Below are 20,809 nucleotides of genomic sequence, written 5' to 3'. Positions count from 1 at the left end.
AATAAGGCAGAGTTAACAAGGACTCTATCAAGCTTAATGTGGATTGGGTTGTCAACCCTTTGATTGCACCAAGTATAAAAAAGACCAGTAGAAGATAAATCTTGCACTCCACATTTAAAAACTAAGTTGTTCAGCTCCCCCAACCTGCTCTCAGTAAGGCCAGCACCTCCTGCTTTTTCAGTATCGAATCTACAACAGTTGAAGTCACCCAAAATGACCCAAGGTTGAACCCTTGGTGGGGTAGAATCAATCAAAAGATTCCATAAGCTCCTACGATCCTCCAAACTGTTATAGGCATAAACCACAGAAAGAAATATAGGGGGAAAAGATCCCGCAGAAAGGACCCCATGAATCAGTTGAGGGGTTGTGTGAATGGCAGTGAAGTTTAAGACAGAAGAGTCCCATTTAAGCTAGATTCTGCCAGGGTGAGATTCCCTGAAATTATTGGTACTTCCTTCGTTCTCAAAAAGCATGTGCAAATTCAAAAACCAAGGATCCTCAACAGAAAACTGAGAGATTTTTGCTTCCAGAATACATAGTAACTTGAGATCATGAGAATTGATCAAGGACTTACAAACACGAACCTTGTCCGGGTTATTAAAACCCCTAACGTTCCAACTAGCAAAGTTGGGCAAGGACATTAAGATTTAGAGGGTTTGGCCTTCTTGGCCGATTTTCCTTTAGGAGGTTTGGGCTTAGGAGGAGATTTTCCTTTGACAATATTAGCTATCTGTTTCGGCGGCATAGAAGCTGAATCAAAGCAATCAGTTGGTTCATCAACAGTTTTGGAGATCGAGGAGGAATCATTCTCCGAAAAACTGTCCGTAGCTTTTGATGGTTCACAATCATCAGTTTGCAGAGAAGCAAATTTATTGACTAAGGGAATTTTTGGGATTTGGAGAACTGCAAGAGAGATAGGTTGATCAGAAGAAGAGGAATCTTCTGTGGGGGAATTCAGGTTAGGTAGAGGAGGAACTTTGTATGGGGGCTGAGACAGGTCAGTGGAAGGGGGATTAACAGGAGGAAGAGCCAACTGAGAATCTGGGGGCTGGTGGGGAGCAGAGGAGGTAAAACTAGAGATTGATGGACCACCAACAGCAACAGGTTTTGAAGCGGGTTGTTTGGACGGGGATCTACGGGGATGAGAAGATCGCAACCTGGATTTGCTACGACCTCTGTTTTTTGGTGGTTGAGGAGGTAGGATGGGTTGTGGATTAGGATTTTTGGGGCAAAGAGAGTAAGGGTGAATCAACGAGCCACAACCCTCACAAGTGTCGGGTTTCCAATCATAAATAACAGTAAGAACCATGTCTTCACCATCAATCTCTAAAGGAATTTCCTCATGCAAAATTGAATTTTTAGTGATGAGGACACATACCCGAGCAAACGTTAACCTGGTACGATTAGCAGTAAGAGCGTTAACCGAGATCGGTATCCTAATGTAGCTGGCAATACGGGAGATGCCTGTAGGCATCCAAAGAGCTAACAGGAAGTCCACAATTTTAATCCACAGGGGAATCGGTGCTGCCTCGTCTCTTTTTGGCTTGAATTTTGGGGACCAACGCTGAAGGATGAAAGGCTTTCCAAGGAGAAACCATGGTCCGCCCGATAAAATGGATTCTAGGTCATCAGACGTAGAGAACTTCAAAAGAAAAAAGCCATCCGCCAGAGAAAGCAAGGACATAAATCCCTTAAGAGGCCAGAGTCTCTGCATGGCTTTGAGGAGGCGCTCATAGTACGGGCGAGGACCGAGAGAGTAACCGATGAGAGCATTGTTCCAGATAGTCTTTCCTTCAGAAAGATCGTTGGAGTTGAAAGAGAGCTTCTTTTGGCCCGGGGAGAAGAAGGAAACCAGGAAAACATTTGGCTTGGAAGCTGGGGCTGAGACGTTGTCGGCATAAGAAAGGACAGTAGGGGGATTGCCAAGAACTGAAGCAGAGGGAAGAGGGGGGAAGTCGAGAGATGGAGAGGCCATCAAAGAGGTGGTGGGGGAGGAACCCTCCCAAGAGGGGAGGAAGAAAACCAAGGCGGTGGGGAAGGCGAAACCCTAGCAGAGCATGCGGCTATCGCACTCTCCACCCTTTCGTTTTGATATGTTTCTTCAATTATAACTTTTTTTTGGGTAATTGAAGAATTTTTTTTTAAGGTGAGCACATGAAACCAAGGTTGTGAAAATCGGATCGGACAACGAATCGGAAGAATGAGAGGTTCATAAAATAAAATAAAATTTATGTTAAAATTAGAATATTTTATGTAGTCAGAATACTATTGTAGCTCACAACAATAGTCATAATTTAATTCCTCTTATTCTTATGCAACAAATTAATTCTTTATATCACAAAATACCTATAATATATTCAAAATTAAAAACTTTAACTATTATAATTATAAATTTATATTAGATTATATTAAAATTTTAATATAAATTGAATAACTAAATTCAATTTTGAGTATTCTTAGAAATCCCTAAGTCTTTTTACGATTCTAATCCTTCTAAAATTATCTGTTTCTTTTCCTTAGCACTGCAACACCGGCACTCACTTAACATTTGCAAATTAATCCTAATTACACTGTGATTATGACCCAGTTTCTAATTCCATAATTGCATTAGTAATAAGTAATACTACACTACTTGATTAAGCCACTCCGAGCTCTCTCTCTCATTCAGAGAATTTTCTCACAAATATATTCATTTATAACACTATCAGTTCATCAATCTCCTGTACTGTTACACAATACACATATATTCTTGCTAAAAAAGCAGCTGAACACAGTAAAAACCTTTGGATTATAGATGTCGTGAATGTCAAAAGCTTTGCTGTCAGGGCCTACAAGTACCATGCATGGCAAGCCATAAATAGGGTTTTCATGAGATAGATGCGTATAAGATTCAGCAGATGATGTGTGCGCTTATAATTGCGCCCTTTACAGAAGTTGGTCTATGCATTCATGTCTTTTAGTTGTCTTGGCTCATAAGCATAATGTATAGTATGGGAGAGGTTATTATGTGCGAATATCGAATGGGAGAACCATTTGGTACCAAGCGATATCGAGTGGTATTGGCTATCTATATTGCTTGGTTTCAAGTGCGATAAACCTTTGAAGTGACGTGGTGCGTTTTTATTAATCTTTAGATGACGTCCGGACTCGGCACGTATAATTTGTCATAGTATGGGGGGCCTTATTTGGCTATGGGAAGATAGTGGAGAGGTCATGCTGGGACCAAAAACTGTACTGTTTGTATTGATGATTTCTGCTGACCAGTAGATCTTGGAGTGGATATTTTTCTGATGTATGGAGAACACTTAAAGCTGCTTAGATCTCCGTACCTTTACAGGCTTTGTGTGTGCTTCTTAAAAGGCAAGAGGTAAGGAGTAAAAAAGAGAAAGAGACTGCTGCTCCATGACTTTTGGGGCTCATGATATCATGGCAAGCCGTATGAGGGAATTTTGTTAATGAGTACACCTTGTTGTGCTAGTATTTAGGAAAGACTGGGACAGCTAAATACAGTGTGATGTAGTGAGAAAAAATAATAATAATAAAGGTAGTTGAGGTTCTTATTTTATATGATGAAAATACTTAGATTTTGCAACAACAAAATCGAGTATATGTAGTTTTTATTTTTTGGTTTAGTCTTTTTTAATATTTTATGATAAACTCATTAATGTGTCAATGACAATTAATAACTTGAGGCACAATTAATTAATTGCTTTGATCAAAATGCTCTCTATCTACACTTGGAGTTATAATTAATTATATGAATTTAATTTTTAATGAAATCATAATATCTCGTCTCTTAAACATATCCTAGTCAAATGATTAAGGAAAATCTCTAAAATAATTCAAAATAATCCACTAATATTTTTTTCTAATTAAATTCCAAAATAACTGGAAAAAAAATCACGAGTATGTGACTTTTTTCATAGCCTAAGAACAAAATGTGTTTGTGGCAATGACACATGTGGATGATATTTAGGTTTTTTACTGCTTTTTAAAGCCGCTTTCTAGTAAAAAAAAAATAAACAATAATTTTTTTAAACTCAAAAGCTGCTTTAGAAAATAATAAGTAAGTTATCACAAACAAAACCTTAATCACTTAATGTATATTGTTAAGTTAATAACTCGTAATATGAGCTCCATCTTTTCTCAATTCCACTCAAAAAACCATATTGAATCCTGCACAATCACTTATATTTGTTTGCTTTAGCTTAATTTCATTGGTGCGCACTTAGAAATAGTTTATTTCTATTGTTCTTGTGTTATTTAGTAGAACTGAACACAAAATGCACAAATTTTGAGTGAGGCCCCTCTTATCAGGTGCTTCAAATCCTTCTACATGAGATGAAGGGCCCCTCTTTGTCCATATTTTTCTTGAAGAGTAGAGGCTTGAAAGCAAACATAAATTTGTTCTTTCTCTAGTACTAGAGGCTAAAAAGCCCTTTAAAATCTTTAATGCTACCTAGTTATAGCTTTTTAAAAGTAAGAAAATAAAGATCAATAAACAAGAGGAAAAAAAAAAGGATGAAAAAGAGGTGAATTGACAAAATGAAAAGCAAGTATTAGGTATAAGTAGTCCTCTTGATGTCTCTCTTATTACTTTTTTTCTAGAAACACTCACTAAGATCTCTTAAAAACTTTAAATTAAGAAAATAAGTAGGCTAATCAGAGAATTATCTATATCAATTGGCTAATTAAAGAGGATGATTATCAGAGTTTTCTTTATTAAAGTATCAAATGTCAAAGGAATCATAACATGATAAAAGAGATTGTGATATGATCCGATGGTATTCTTTCCAACCCTCTTTGATATTGCTATATGACTATTAATTATTTCAAGGCCTTTTGTAATAACACTAATGTTCACTACAATAGATATTTTCCCTTTGAAACTCTACTATATTTATCACTCCAACAATGATGTTTTTGATACGGGATGACACTAATTAATGGATTCCTCCTTTCCTCTTATTAAAAAATACTTTGTTTTGTGATCTTCTAACTCTTAACTGAACTAGTCTTGTTTGGAATAATAAATACTCTCTTAGATAGTCTATTTTTCATAGAGGACTTTCATTAATGATTTAAAATAGTTGCATGTTTTATCATAATATATATATATATTTATAATTATCTTTGCCTTCTCTTTGAATTAAGAAGGAGAACCAATATCATTTATTTTTTGAACATCATTACTCGAGTTAGCTGGTCAATTTAATCACACATGAGTTTAATATTTTTTGGGAACTAAAGTTTTGTAATAATATCTTCTATCATACTTTCTATGAGCATGCATTTACTCTATCTACACTAGCTGATCAATTCTATCATATTACAAACATAAAAAACAAGCACACTAACAAACTTCAGAACATATTTGCATATCAAAAGTGTAACAAAAATTGTATTTATAATGTATTGGGCTATGGCTCTTAATATTTTCAAAATAAATCTTGGGTGATATATCTTATGTTATATGTACTTCACAAATATAACTATTTTTTCTCTCTTATATACAAGGCTTATCATCATGCTAAAAAATGTGTCTACTCACCGAGGGCCTTGGCTCATGCACCACAGTCCTTGATTTTCAAGGCATAAAACTTAATTGGATTTGAGATGTAGTTATTGTGGCAAAGAATTTTCATTGCTCTCAACGTGGGTTATTAATTTGTATCTAGCTAACAAAATGTTTGTGATAAGATTTTTATCTTAAAAAAAGTCGCAAAAATAAGCTTATCTATTATATTTTTACCTCGCTCTTAAACGGGACATGCACTCATCACAAGTCTTAACATGTAAGCTATGGACTTAAGAAAAAAATTTGTGAGAATTTCCTGATGCCAAACATGTCAGAGTGAATCTGTTCGACTTATGCTGAGATTAGTAGTATATATGATATCCTGAATTTCACTAACCCTTAAGAAAATCGAACGGCTTTAGAATCTCTTGTAATATATGTTTTACATCAGAATATCATGAATTTTTTTTTTCTTAAGGGGTATTATCATTGATTCTTAATTTGTATGATAAGTCAGGAAAATAAAAGCCTAACATAAATACTTGCAAGTGTTTCTTAATTGTTCTCGAAGAAACTTCGGACATTAGCCTATCCTGGGAATCCTTCATTATTTGTTACAGACAGGAGGCCTCCATCATGTACCTTTCGTTCCTTATCCAAAACTCCAGGCCCTTAACTCGTAAGAACCAAGCCCAAAAAATTCTTTTATTGTTTTTCTTCTCAAAAAATGGGCTTATCATAATTTTCATTTCTTTTAGTTTTGCAAGAAAATAAGTAGGAAAATAGCTGTACAGCTATATCTGCAATATCAAAAAAATTTTCTCTTTTTTTTATTTTTTTATTAGTAAAATAAATGGTGAATATTTATACATAAAAATACATGCTTCACAAAAAAATGTTGCAATTTTGGACAGCTTCACATTTGAAGAATTTAACATGTTTTAGAAATATTTTTTAGATTATGTGCTTATTTTTGCTTCGTTTGGGCCGACTCTTTATTGCTTCTAATTTTTGTACTCAAATTCTATTTTGGGATTGTTTTTTTATTACTTCTTAAAACAGTTTTTTAGTAAAAAATTAAAAATTTTAGACTGATATGTATAAATATTGAAGTAACAAGAATTAAAGTTGTCTCAAACGAAACCTTAGTCTATGTGTATGTATGATATTGAAGGAATTAGAGAAAATATGAATATGTTTAACTTCATAGTTTTGTGTTATTTTTTATTCCATTACAATTATTAGGTGGTTGAATTTAATTTGAAAATATGCTCAAATGTAATTTTTATTTGATAATTCCCTAGTCAACCATAGTTGACTTTTTGTCCCTCTTAATAAATCTAATTGATCTACTTTTCCTCTTATATATTTATTTGATGAAATATCCCCTAAAGTTATTTTTGGATGAAAATACAAATTAAAAGAAATATATTTCTGTTGAACTATACCTCGCTTAAAGTCATAATAAAGCTATTTATTCCTAGCTCTCTCATATATACATCCTTTCATTTCCTCTTATAGCTGTTGTTGATTATTCGTTCTTCCGCTAGGAGATCTCTTTGTACAAGACGTAAGAAGATCATGATGATGTAGCTAAAGCAAACATATCATATATATTGGTTATGTAAAAGAAAAAAGATGTTAAAATTGAGGTCATTTTAATAGTAGCATGAATGTAAAACCACACAGAGGGTCGAAGTAACATGTTAAGAAAAGGTTGATCAAGATTGGAAAAAGATTTGAATCTTGTTCAAACTTGATTTGAACCTGATTCATACATGATTCGAACCCGATTCAAACTTTTTCAAATTTGCTCAAACATAATTTGAATTAAGTCAAACCTAGTGCAATCTTTGTTCAATTCTCTTTTGCCTATTGTTGATTTCAATTTGAAAGAGGTTCCACATAAGTTTAAGAAGGTTTGGCCTTTGTTTTAACTAAACAATATTTATCTTTAGAGCATTTTCTTTTTGAATGTAATTGTGCCTAGTTCCTGTTATCACAAGTATAAATAATTTGTAAATAGCTATTGTTCCTATTTGAATATAAATAGTTTATGTCCTGATTTGTAAACATGTGCAATTGATGTTGAAGTTTCTATTGTTGTTAATGTAATTATAAATAGTCTGTTCTATTAGGTTTGAATCATGCAAGAATATTTATTTGAAAAAAAAAAAAAAACAGGCATATATAGAAAATTAAGGTCAATAAATTGTTAAAAACTCAATAACTTTTACTAGTGCTTTCTCTCCTTTTACCTAAATCATACACTAAACTATATAATATTGGGCATTCACTTTGCACTTTGAGTCTTCATGAATTTTGCTTCCCGAGCTTATCTCTAAGTATTCAAATATCTAAGGATTCGTTGGGACAGCTTTTCATCGCTTTCTAAAATAGCTTTCAAGTTCAAAAATTTCTAATTCAAGAAAATTTTTAACTAAAAAACTATTTTAGAAAGCTTTAAGAAAGTTGTCCCAACAAAGCCTACGAAAATTTCATGAAATTGATCATCATCATCATGATTGTTATTACTTGATTATCCTGAATGAAAATTTATAGAAATTATTATATAATGGCAAAAATGATTTATTATCATTGAGTCTTTAATGAGCAACACATAAGTTATCTAAGCTCGTGATATCAATAAAAGAAAATTGAAATTCTTACTTTAATGATACATTAAACAAAGTAGGAGTGACACTAATACTATTATGATGTGTATGGATGGAAAAGTTATCATGCTCTATGCATAATGCATATATATATGCAATACATAATGCATATTATTATGCAAAATTTCTAAAAAAAATATTTAAATGTTCAGAACTAATATCTTTATAGCATGCAGAATGTTACGAGCTAAATTTTTTACCATTGCAAAGTTTTCCTCATTTTTTGGTAAGAGAAATATAATTTTAATCAAAGAATATGGGAAAATTCTATATTTTTGAAAACTAAGATAAGCGTTGTGTGACCTACCACGTTCAGGATAATATTTAGAACTGGGCTGACAACAAATAGCAAGCCGAAGAGGCTCAAATCTTCCTTTCTCTCTCTAAAATTATTATCATTCTCTCTAGGTTAGCTACTTTCACAAATGAGTGAAAAGTGAAAAAAAAAAGATATTTTTAAGTGCAGAATTTAGCCCAGTACCTAAGCGTTGTTGTTCTAGCATGGAAGCACTAGTTCATTTTATAATTTTCAAAACTCATGGCACTTTATGATTTTTACAAAGAGCTACTGTATTAAAGTTTGAGCTTCATAATATTGAAAATGAACAACATCTTTCAAAGCCCCTGCACTATATTTATAACTCCTTGTAATTGATGAAATGTAAAAAAAAAAAAAATTTGAAGATTTGATATAATCTTCGCATCCATGCGTCCAGTGCAATAATAATATGATAAGATCAAACACTAAAATGATAGTATCATTATCATGGAAATTCTTCAGACTTATAGGTCAATTTGAATGTTGCTGTTGAAGGGATAACTGAGATGCCATTAAAGCTAAAACTTGAATACCGAATTACAGAGAAATACATGTATACAATCCTATATACACTTCTTACTGTTCATCCTTTTCTCTACACTTATTACATATTTATATAAGATGATTGAGACAAAGATGGCTGCCATCCAACAGTTGGTAGTGTTGTTGCATCTGCTGCATCCGCCGACTTGTCATCCCCGGCAAGTTTGTGCAAAAAGTACGACAATTAACGATATGAACAAATAGGGGTTGAGTCAAAATTAAGGAAACTCCAACATATATTTTGTAAAAATTGAATGATTAATCAATTACGTCATTTTGAATTATTTTTTTTAAATCATTCATACTTCAACCTAAAATCTGTTTAAAAATAATTGTCATTATATAAAATATTAATGATATTTATAAAAACTTAATAAGTAAATAGTGAAGTTTACATGTCAAATACAAAAATAATATAATTCTATGTATTATGTATGTAAATCCCCTAACATAAAAATATAATTTTATGAATTTATTTATAATAATCAAATTTATTTTAGTATTTCAACTAGATTGTATTTGTTTTATGTTTATTTAAAATATAGATAAATTCTAATCACTTTCAACAAAATAACATCTAAATAAAACCCTCCGGGATTGACCTATACCATACAAATATGCACCAACCTCCACACATATTTTCACAACCTGCACGCCTCCAATAATTTAATACGCTAATTAAATAATAGTTTACATTTAGAACATTAAATAAAAAACAACATCAATTAACTTAAGATAATAAACTTCTAGTTTATTAGTGTTTATTATTAAACTATTATTATTATTATTATTGATACGGCATCACAAAATTAGCTTGATCTGGCACGAATCTCGAGGCAAAAGCTAGTTGGAAACTACAGAGAAGAAGCAGAAGACGGCGAAGCGCGAGAGAATGAAGGCATATGCTCCCTCGAAAACCCTAAAGTTCACGAAGAGTAAGACGAATAAGAAGAGCAAGAAAGTGGCGAAGGATGGACGCAAGCGAAAGTCTGGTCCGCACCTTCCTTCTTCCTTTCTGAGAGAATTTGGGCTTCAGAAGCCCATCCCTAGTTCATCCGACAAAGGGGAAGTAGAGGAGGAGATTGAGGACCTTTACGAGTACGAGGAGGCACTCCCGGAGGAGGAGACGAAGAAGAATCGGCGCTTCGATCCAGTTGAAAACTACGAGTACGAGCTTCCTGACGACTTTGAGGTTTGATGTCTCTGTTGATTCCGTTCTGCTGAACTTTGTTTTTTTTTTTCATTATTTGTTTTCAATATTTATGTTCGTCTTATTGCGGTTGTAGGATGAGAATGTACCATCGGATGATGATGAACATGAGCTTTCGGATGAAGACGACGGTGTGGCTGACGGGGAAGGGAATGTAGCGGATGCTAGTGAAAAGCATGTGAGAATGCTCCAATCAATCACCGGATTACCTGCCGAGGCCTTCAATGGTATGGATTATTCACTTCTTCCTGTTACCCGAAGAGAAAAGCTGTCACTGTTTTCTACATTTTTGCCGTTGTAAATGCGACTTTTGGACTTTCTTGTAGATAAGAAAAAAAAGAATGTGACTTTGTCCGGTGTGCAAGGTGATTTTGGGGGTGGACAAATCAGTATCAGCGATTTGTTGGATCCTCTTCATGGGAAGGCTGGGTACAGCATGCTCAGGAAGAGACTGCATCAGCTGGAAAAGACGCCAATGGCTGTTCAGGCTCCTCTCCCGAAAGTGGAAAGAGACAAGTTGGAGAGGAAAGTGACATATGTGCAATCAAAAAAGGAAATGACCAAATGGGAGCCACTTGTTAAGAGGAACAGAGAGGCTCCTACTCTATACTTGGGTGAAGATATAGACCTGGGCATGCATACTGTGGGAACAATTGCTGCTGAGCATAAACCACGGACAGAATTTGAGAGGAAAATGGCTGCACTAATTGGTGACCCAGTAGTTATGGAAGCTCATAGTAAGGATGGTGCTAGACTTTTAGAACTCAACAAGGTGATGTAAACTCCTTTCATTTCATTTAAAATGATCTTTTGTTTATATATCTGCAGTCTGCTTGATGAATAGGAATGAAACCTATACGTTCATATGCATGCTGTGAATTTGTAGTGAAGTTCCTTCTCAATAACCTAGGTACTATTGCATTGCTAGTTTTTGCATTCCTGATCTATTTATTATTTTCACTGTTCAAAGTTTGCCGTTAACTTCGTTGTAATGTCTGCACATCTTTTGCCTTGGCATTTTTTAATCATGTGATATTAACTTTTTTTTAGATATGGGCATCAGATTTTACCAGAAGTTACATTTATAACTTTATCAAGCTTGAAATTTTTTTAAAGCAAGTTTGCGGTTATTTCTTTTGCTTGTCAAGACTTGGAATCAGCCTAGATACAAGAGGTTTGATGAAGCTATAACAGTATATTTGCTACCATATTGCGATGAACACTACTAAATTGTTGTGCTTTGATTCATACTAGGATAATAGAATCAAATATTAAGTTGATATTTAAATAATTGTTAGAATTAGAAACAAGTCCTTTCGAAGGTTGTTTAGGGCCAAAAAAACTGTTGGTTCAAGTTTCTAAATTTTTTGCTTCAACTATGTTTTATGGAGTAAATTTTGATAGTATCCTTTTTGGATTATAGAAGCATACATACTTCCCCATTGATTTAGAAATTATTGATCTCCCTGTCAGATAATGTTTTCAAAACTAAGTAATGCTTGTTTATGATCATTATTATTTCCAACCTTCAAATTATATTACATTATGCCCTACGTAAGCAATGTACCATAAAAAAGCTATCTTCCCTCATTCCACTCGTCACTCCCCCATAAGCTGCAACGCTTGTCACTCCCCCTTAAGCTGCAACTCTGGAATTTTAAACTTTCAACACTCACAAATTTTAGAAAGGAAACTATGTATAAAACCAAAATATGAAATGAAAGATGCTCGGCTAAGCTTGAAGCATTTCTTTTGGGTGGCAACCATGATTTTACTTAGATGGTGAAAAATTATGGTTGAGTTTGAAAATAATAGGGCTTCTTTGTTCATATTACAGTGCTGAAAATTAGGTTTTTTTGCATGGGTGTGCTTAAAAAACTAGAGCTTTGAAGCTTGCTTTTTGTTCCATGAAAAATTATGTTATCACTGTGTGATTTCTTGATGCATTCTTTTTTATTGTTTTCTTCCATACTCAGGCATGGGATTGTTTGTTTCCAACGTTCACCATGAAAGAATGATATATCTCTTCAACAATGTGGATATAGTATGCTATTTCTATTTTCAGTTTCATTGTAATGTTTTTGCGCTACCAAAATTGTGGCAGTTGCCTACCACTTGGGCTGACATTGTGATAGTAGTAGACCAAAAGTTGGAGGGGATGGCGATGCTATAGCCATCTTTGAATTATCGGAGCGCACTACCGACATTGATGTGCATGTGGAGTAAGCTGGGTTATATAGGTTAGTTGGTGGATAGAAATCGAAAATGAGTATGAGCCATCATTGGCTGCTGATAATGAAAGTTTAATGACTAAAAGTCACCTTATTCTTGGTGCATCTGGTGATGAGGCTGAGGATGTGGAATAGGGCTTTAGTCTGATGAGGTATATGAAGTCCAAGTTTTTGTGCCTGGTGATTGTGTTCTCCCTAATATGTTGGCAGCCAAAGAAAAGGAGTTGGATTGTGAGATGAATGATTGCTGTTTTTATTCAGTATGAAGATAATTTGGGAGAGTTAGATGAGGCTAGGATGCAAGTAATTTTTATTTTGGAACTGTAGTTAATCTTTTCTTCTCGCTCTTTTAGTATGTGATGAAGCCATTTCAAAGCTTCTTAGGGTACATTTGGTTCGGTTTAATTATAACGTCTCCGCTTTCAAAACATAAGTTTTTTTTTCAAGTTGTATGGCTGTACTACTTTTATGAAAGTAATTTATCAGAACTCCAGTTTCTTGTCAGTTTTCAAAGTTTTTTTTTTCTATCACTGTTCCATTTTACATTGTACAAAAGTCTTAATTAACCTTGCACTACAGACGATCTCTGAATGGCATCCCGAAATGTGCTCCACAAATTCGATACTCTATCACTGCAAATTTTTGAATTTCATCTCGCAAATGGCATCAAAATATTTTCTTTTATGTTTTTTTTTCTTGCACTGAAAGTAGTATAGATGTATGTATCATCTTTAATTTTATAAAGCTTGCAAAATCCATATGCTTTTCAAACATTCTCTCACAGTATATACGTATGTTAATATAATATTAAAATTTAAATATGTAATATAATAAAGTCATTTCGTAAATGAAGTTTAATGTTAGGGCATTTTATTCTAATAAAATATAATTACATATACTTAAATTTCAGAGATTAAAAAAAACTTAAATTTCAGAGAAGAGTAATTTAGTCTTTTATTGTAAAATCATTAAATCTGTACGCCTAAACAAATAATTAATATATGCTTTCTGGTTTTAGTAAGCACTTAAAAAGAATGTTACTTAAATAACAACCCTTTTTTGAAACAACATTTTTTTAAACTCCTTTTTCTGAACATCTGTTTCTAAAATTCCATTTTACATCAGCAACAGTCCGACAAAACTAACCCTTAGTCATGTAAAACAGTGCAATTACAAATCTGAGATTCTGTAATGAGAAAATTCAAATTCCCTAGTACAATATATCTCGGTAAACACATAAGGAAAGCCAATGAAGTGTAAGAGCAAATAGGTGAAGTGCAAAAAAGGGTGCACTTGATTTGTTTATATAGATCTGTTTCTAACAGCCAAAAACTACGAGCTCTGCAATAGTCAAATGCTTTAATGAGATATGAAAGCGAAAAAACATAAAATTCCAAGAAAGTCTGAAAATCTGACAGTGTTGATTCGGAAAATTGCTCTAACGTCAGTTATTTGGGAAATTTGTATGCGTTCATATGGTTACTAGGCAGGGTTATTGGGGAGGGCTGCATGGTTTTAAACCTATGGTGAAGGCAAGTGGATTTTTCTAATCATTGTGGAAGTCAAAGTTATTTACCCCTTTTTTACTTGATGTAGGCGCCGGGGGGGAGGAGCAATTGATGTGCCTTGCTTTTGGGATGATTTGGTTCTTTGTTTAGGCTTGGTTGTCTCAGATTTAGCTGCCTCTTTGGCAAGCTGCTGTGTTTTTCTTCTAAAATTAGCTCATAAATGCCTTTCCGAGTTCATTCCCCCTCCCCCCTCTCTGTGGCCTTTCTGTTTCTCTGCCTGGCTCCTGTCCCGTGGCTGGCTGTTGCTGTTCCCCATGGTTACCCGTTCTTGTCCCCCGTGTGGTCCCTTCTGCTGTTGTTCCAGGCGTTGCCTGTTGGTCTTTCGGCTCCCCTTATTTGGTTGGTTCGGCTGGAAGTTTTGTGGGCTGTTTGGCTTCCTCTTTTTACCTATATATGTAGGGTTTTTTTAGTAGAAAGAGGGGATGATATGAAGTGATTTTTGGAATCTAAACCTGCTGGTTTTTTCTTGGGAAAGCTTGCGAGCTTGTTCCATTTATCTTCTCCTCCCTTCGATTTCGTCTTGGACTTCTTATGTAATTCTTTTCTCCACAAGTGACCACCTCATTTGTATCTTTCTACTCGATGGATGAAAGCTTCTTTAGGTGTCTTTATGTATTTAGTATATTGTTGGTTGTAAGTTTAAAGGTGTCGTTTTATCTTATTTAATTTTATTTAAGTTTTTGTGTCTATTTTAAGTTATATGGTTGTAAGTTTGTTTTGTTTTAAAGGAAGACACTAGTTTTTTTTTTTTGTAATTTTGATTGCATCATTATTTTACCAATTATTTGAGTTTTGGTTTGTCCAGCAATCGTCCAAAAATTGGTTGATTTGTTGACATACTTTATCCTCATTGATTAGCAGCAGTTGTAGCTACCATACTGGTCCCGTAGATCCACCTTATGTAATCAAGTTGCCTGGCTGTTTGAAAGCTGCTCCGGGCAGTCCTCAAGTTTGGTGATGTGTGACACTAAGGATTTATTTGGGACAGCTTTTTTAATGCTTTCTAAAACAATATTTTACTTAAAAATTTCTTGAATTAAAATTTTTTGTACTAAAATGTTGTTTTAGAAAGCAACCAGAAAGCCATCTCAAATGAAGCCTAAATGCTATTCCATTAAGGTGGTGGAATCTGTGCAATTACTTATTGGGATTTGGGAAAAACTGCTTTTAAACCATGGGATTTTTATACAATACATGGTGATCCACTTAGGCATGGATGGTTGGATATGTTAAACCTTGTGGATCATTGGCATCTGCTTTCTCACCCTTCAAGTACACGATACAAAGTATGCTACCTTTGAAATGCTATTAACTATAAAATTTGAATATTTGTGAAATTTGTATTAGAATGGACCTAGCTATTTCCTTGGGCTAATGATAGATGATCTATGTGAATTTACTATTAGAAAATTTATGTTAGATGAAGTTAGCCATTTTGTTCTTCTCTAGAAATTTTGTTGAAACCTGAGCCTAGATCAGTTTGCAGTGTTCAGTGACATATCGCCTTAGCACAATCCCATCCAAGAACTTGATTTGGATGACTATGGTTCCATCTTTATCTACTGAAAATCAGTTGCTTGTATGTCATTTTCTTAGTGTACCAAAAAGTGCAACAGATGAACAGGAATGATATTGGGGATGGGTGTGGGGATGATGTGCCTTAATTCTTGACTTGTACTAGTTATATTGGAGGAATAGCTAAAAGGAGAGTGAAGAAAAGAGAAGATAGAAAGTAGAGAATGTTTTTTATTTGGCAAGGGTTGCAAGTATGGATGGAAGTTTTAGAGTTTGAATAAAATCCCATCAAACTACATTATCGTGGAGGCTATAACATTTAAGGAACTTTTCAAATCATCATACATTTCCTTAAACCTTGACATCCTTTGCTGATACATGGAACCAATATAGCCATATGGGCTTATTAATTGTATACACATACAAATAAAGATATATTGAGCTATAGAAATTCGGATGTATTACAGCATTTAAAAGTGGTAGTGGGTCTCAATAATATTTTGGAATTGATGATGCTTACTTAACTCACTTTGCTGTGACACTTGAACGATAATTGAATTCAGATGCCTGAGCATCAATGTGTTGCTCCTGCAGATTTTTGAAATTTAATACCACTGGTAACTAAAATTATTTATTAGTCTATCTGTTTTTTTTTTTTAATCTTATTGATATGTTATGGTTGCATTTATTATACTTAAATTTTTAATGACTTGATATTCTGATTTGTTGATTGATTTCTTAATCCTGTAGTTATAGTTGGAAGAGCATATCCCTTTGTATATTGGCTGTTATTATTTTTTTAAATTGAAAGATCCAAACCTTATTCCTTTTCTGGTCGCAATTCCATTTCCATAGCACTCACTCTTCTGTCTCTCTTCTTTCAGTTATTTGCTTTTTCAAAGATCCGTCTCATGAATATTCCCTGCAAATACATTTGTAGCTGATATTTATTTTTGTTCTTATGGACGTTGAAGTTGACATTTTTTTTCTTCATTTGGCTTGTTGGTTGGTATTACATTCCATGGAGATTATTGAGATTATTACTTTCTCTTTAAACTATTTAAACACTATTGCAGGTCTCAATTGAGGATGTAAGGGATCACCAGAGTCGTCTTGCTAAAATGCGTAGCCTTCTTTTTCGTCATGAAATGAAGGCTAAACACATTAAGAATATCAAGTCAAAGACCTATCATCGTATACTGAAGAAGGAGAGACAGAAAAGAGCCTCAGCTGAAATAGACATGGATCCTGAAGTTGCCAAGGAGCTTGCTATTAAGCAGGAATTTAAACGAGCTGAGGTGAATGCCATTCTTACATATTTTTCATGCTTATGATATTACTCCTAATTCTTGCCATCCTTTGGATATTTATCGGTGTTTATTGCATGATATTTATAATATTATACAGGAACGAATGACACTGAAGCACAAAAACAGCTCAAAGTGGGCAAAACGTATTTTGACGCGAGGTTTTAAAGCTCAAGATGATGGCACTCGAACTGCTATTGCTGAACAACTTCAACAACATGCTCTTCTAACAAGGAAAATCAATTCTATGAATGAGAATAGCAGCAGTGATGAAACTAGTGATGATGATTCAAATGACCTTTCACATGGTTCAGATAGTGGAGTTTCCAAACTCCTTAATAAAGCGAAAGATAAGACAATTAAGGTCATGGAAGAAGAGGATGAGATGCCTAAAACTGGAGTTTTTGCATTGCCTTTCATGGTAAGCATTAAAGATTATATTTCAATCCATGAACCCATAGCTTGACCTTTCCGGGAGCATGTATCCTAAAATTTTGATGACTTATGTGATGCCTTATGTCTAACTGCTTTTAGTTCACACTATCATATTTTCTACCAAATTTAGTAACTCTCTCCTTGAAATGCCATAGATTTTTCTCATTTGTTCAATGTTTTGGATTTTGATCCCTCATTGCGTCAGATGATTTTCTCATCAGTGGTCATTGTTTTCTGACACTCTAAAAGGCCAGATTGGGCTGCTTAATGTTTCTCAACCCCTTGTATCTTGCAATCTACCATGAGTCTCCCTCTTTACCTTGTTCTCAATTTCTTGTCTTCCTACTATAGTAATTGATGGTGAGATGTTGGTCCACTTTCCTTGGCATCACTGTCCAAATCTGGATACAATGATCAAATCATCATTTGCTACTTCTGATTGTTCAGACAAACTCTTGATATTGCTGCCTTTTCCTAGATCCAAGATATTTTTTGGCTTGTTTTATTGATTTTCTCTCCTTGTTTTTTGCTTCCACATATTGTTTGATATTATTTTGGCTTGTTTTACCGTAAGCAAATTTTCTCCACTCAATATTCTATATGTTCCTCTTAATTTCTCTGATAGCTTGATCTGTTCAGTAACGATTTCCTTCTATCACAAGTTATAAACGTTTCATCCTTCTTCCTGCTTTCATCTATTTGAATTTTCTTGAAAAAAATTAATTCTATTATAGTATTATTAGGTTCTTTTTCAGCTTGGATAATTGGGTTTTATTTAAGGCTTACTGGTAGTTGAGGTTACAAATCTAGAAGTTTTCTTTCACATTTTGTGGTAATTTGATCGAGTTTTGCATCTGAATTCCATGCATGTTTATTTTTAAGTAGCTTGCACAATACTTTGTTATCATTTTTAAAACTAAGGTAGACTTCATTTGCGGCGACTTGTGCTTTTCTACTTTTGCTTCGATTTTTTTTTTCTCATTCATATTTTCTATTATGTTGTCCCAAAGCAACTTTTCTAAAGCAAATTTTGAGAAAAATGGTGGAAAAATTGTATTGTCTTCTCATCCAAACACATTACTTTTTGATGGTTTTTTTTTTTAAATCTTATATCATTATATTTAATATTACTTTTTGATGGCTTATTATCCTATAAAAAACTAATAAAGAAGCTGTATTAAATGAAATAACTATATTTAAAAAATTCTTAGTTTTTCCCTTTTGATTTAAGTTATTATCTTTTTTGCATAAGCCATGCATATTCTTTATTTGTTAAAACTATTCAAATTATTAGGTGAAACCACTCTATTATTTTTAGGGAAAGCAAACAATTATTGGAGACTGGAATATTAACTTATTTGTCATATTTTTGCATTTCAACGTATAATTACTAATTGTAGGAAAAACTGTGACTATTGAAGTTCATCTTCTAACTTTGTGGATACAAATGAAAGCTCTTTGTGCTAGCGGAATGGATATTCTTTTGAATGTTGGAATGTGAAACTTGAATCACCCCTATTACGATTTTGTATCACCATGATAAAGTTACATGTGGCCCTGATTGTCTGCTTTGTCCAAGGATGGAAATATAAGCAGCTGGTGCAGCTTTTGTTGGGTTGAGATCTTCTATTTAAATAAGGAGTCATGGTGGTGTTTTTGTTTGGTATTTCTTGATTTTTGCTGATGCCGGCGGTCATATTCTTCTTCTTTGTATATATCAATTTTCAAATTTGATCATATTGGTGTATATTCTTGATTTTTGAGAGGGTTATATTGGACTGGTTAATACTGGTTTTGATTTGCTTTGTTTTTTTTTTGGTTGGACTATGATGAATGATGACATAAATGATTTATTCCCTATAATGGCCACTCGACAACCTGGCTTTCATGGACGGCATTTTTTGGTAACTTGGGGTAGTCTTTCTATAATGGGGCCTTTAGTTTGATTACTTATGCACCTTTTGCATTCTTAGTCTAATATATTTTGTATTTATGTTATTCTAAATTTTTAATTTGTTATATTTCTCACATTTTTAATTTTAAAGTTTAATTTGTTTACTATCATTGTTTGATAGTACTATTTCAGTCTTGTTTATCTTCATGTATTCGAACTATTAATCAACGAATTGGGCTATGTCCCTAATTTAAAAAAAAAAATGTTAATGTATTTAGTCAGAATGATAGATTGTTGTCTTACTAGTGGAAAGAAATATATCTTTCTGTGATGAGGTCATCGACAGACATTTTAGGCAGGTTTATCGGCGAAGGAATCGTAGATCGACGGCTACGATCGGGAGTTTATATTTTTGATGTTGTCATGTCTTTTATGTTATTTTATTTTATGTATATTTTACTTCATGTACTAGTGACGATTTCGCCCTTATGAAGGCGTAGTGTTTGTTGTAGCCCCCCCTTAGCCCGTCCTCCTCTGTCCAGGAAATCCCGCCGCCCAGCCCAAGGAAAATTCAAATTCCTTGTATTAATTCCCTCATTAATCCCTTCCTAAATTAACGCCATATATTTAGGAAGAGATTAAATGAAATCTCATCAGTTTTAATTTCAAATTTTGAATTCCTTTATTTGATTAAAACCTGAAATTCAAATTAGGTTTTAATTAATCCCATGGGCCCCACTAATTAATCAAATCTCCTTCTCTCCCTCCCTTGCTTGGCCGGCCATCCATCTCTCTTATTCTCTCTCTATTTGCCACATAAGCACCCACTAATTCCCTCTAATTCTCCCCTAATAACTGCCCCTCTTGAATTCCAAAATTAGGGAGGTTTCAATTACAATTAATCTCTCCCTCCAACCAAAGAAAATCTGAAGTTCAAATTCGGATTTTCTCTTGGTCTTTCCTAGCTCACGGTTCCACCCTCCTTCCCGTGTCTTCTTCTCGCCCTTCCTCGATGTTGAACGGCGGATCCGGAACTTGAGTGGGGATTAATATTCCACGCCGACGGGAGCATTGATATCCTACGATCTCCGTGCTTTGACGTAGGATTTGAAGACGACGCCACAATTGAAGAGTACTTGGAGCGAGTCATCCCAATTCTCGCAAGCATCTTCGACCGACAGTTTCGTGACTACACTTGGACGATCATCGGACGCCATCCACCACCACCTCCTCCGGCGACTACCTCTCCGGTAACGAAGTCTTTCGTCTCCCTTTTCATAGTGGTGCTCTCCCTCTTCGTGTGGTTCTTGTTTCTCCGCTAAAGCCCAAGAGTGAACGAAAGAGAGAGGGTACTCAAGGTGAAATTCTTCATTATTAATTGTGGGATTTTTGTTATGAGCAATTAAGTAGACCTTTTTATTTTGGGATTGTTATGAATTGTTTGGTTATCTCAAAGCAAATCTTCGCCTAAACAAGTTAATTACCTAGAACAAATTAATCCTTCATTTTATTGGTAATAAAATTTGTTTTGACAACGCTTTGAATAACTTTCATGTTAATTTTCCAAATGCAATTCCTACATTGATTCACATCA

General features: G+C 34.1%; 2 protein-coding genes across 2 annotated transcripts; one reads left to right on the top strand and one right to left on the bottom strand.

The window, feature by feature from the left end:
• Positions 1-640: 640 nt before the first annotated feature.
• Positions 641-1,975, bottom strand: LOC110093193. The gene has a single exon (XM_020818007.2). It carries the CDS (start codon positions 1,973-1,975, stop codon positions 641-643), a length of 1,335 nt encoding a protein of 444 aa, XP_020673666.1.
• Positions 1,976-9,918: 7,943 nt separating this feature from the next.
• LOC110093282 (uncharacterized protein C57A7.06) lies at positions 9,919-17,367 on the top strand. Its single transcript, XM_020818122.2, has 5 exons — positions 9,919-10,247; positions 10,342-10,492; positions 10,592-11,037; positions 16,656-16,877; positions 16,987-17,367. Exons 1-5 carry the CDS (start codon positions 9,948-9,950, stop codon positions 17,350-17,352), a joined length of 1,485 nt encoding a protein of 494 aa, XP_020673781.1. The 5' UTR covers positions 9,919-9,947; the 3' UTR covers positions 17,353-17,367.
• Positions 17,368-20,809: the final 3,442 nt, after the last annotated feature.

The sequence above is a fragment of the Dendrobium catenatum genome, unplaced genomic scaffold (assembly GCF_001605985.2).
Source record: "Dendrobium catenatum unplaced genomic scaffold, ASM160598v2 fragScaff_scaffold_712, whole genome shotgun sequence".
NCBI lineage: Eukaryota > Viridiplantae > Streptophyta > Magnoliopsida > Asparagales > Orchidaceae > Dendrobium > Dendrobium catenatum.
Note: the sequence above shows the minus strand (reverse complement) of the source record. Positions and strands in the feature narration are given on the sequence as shown.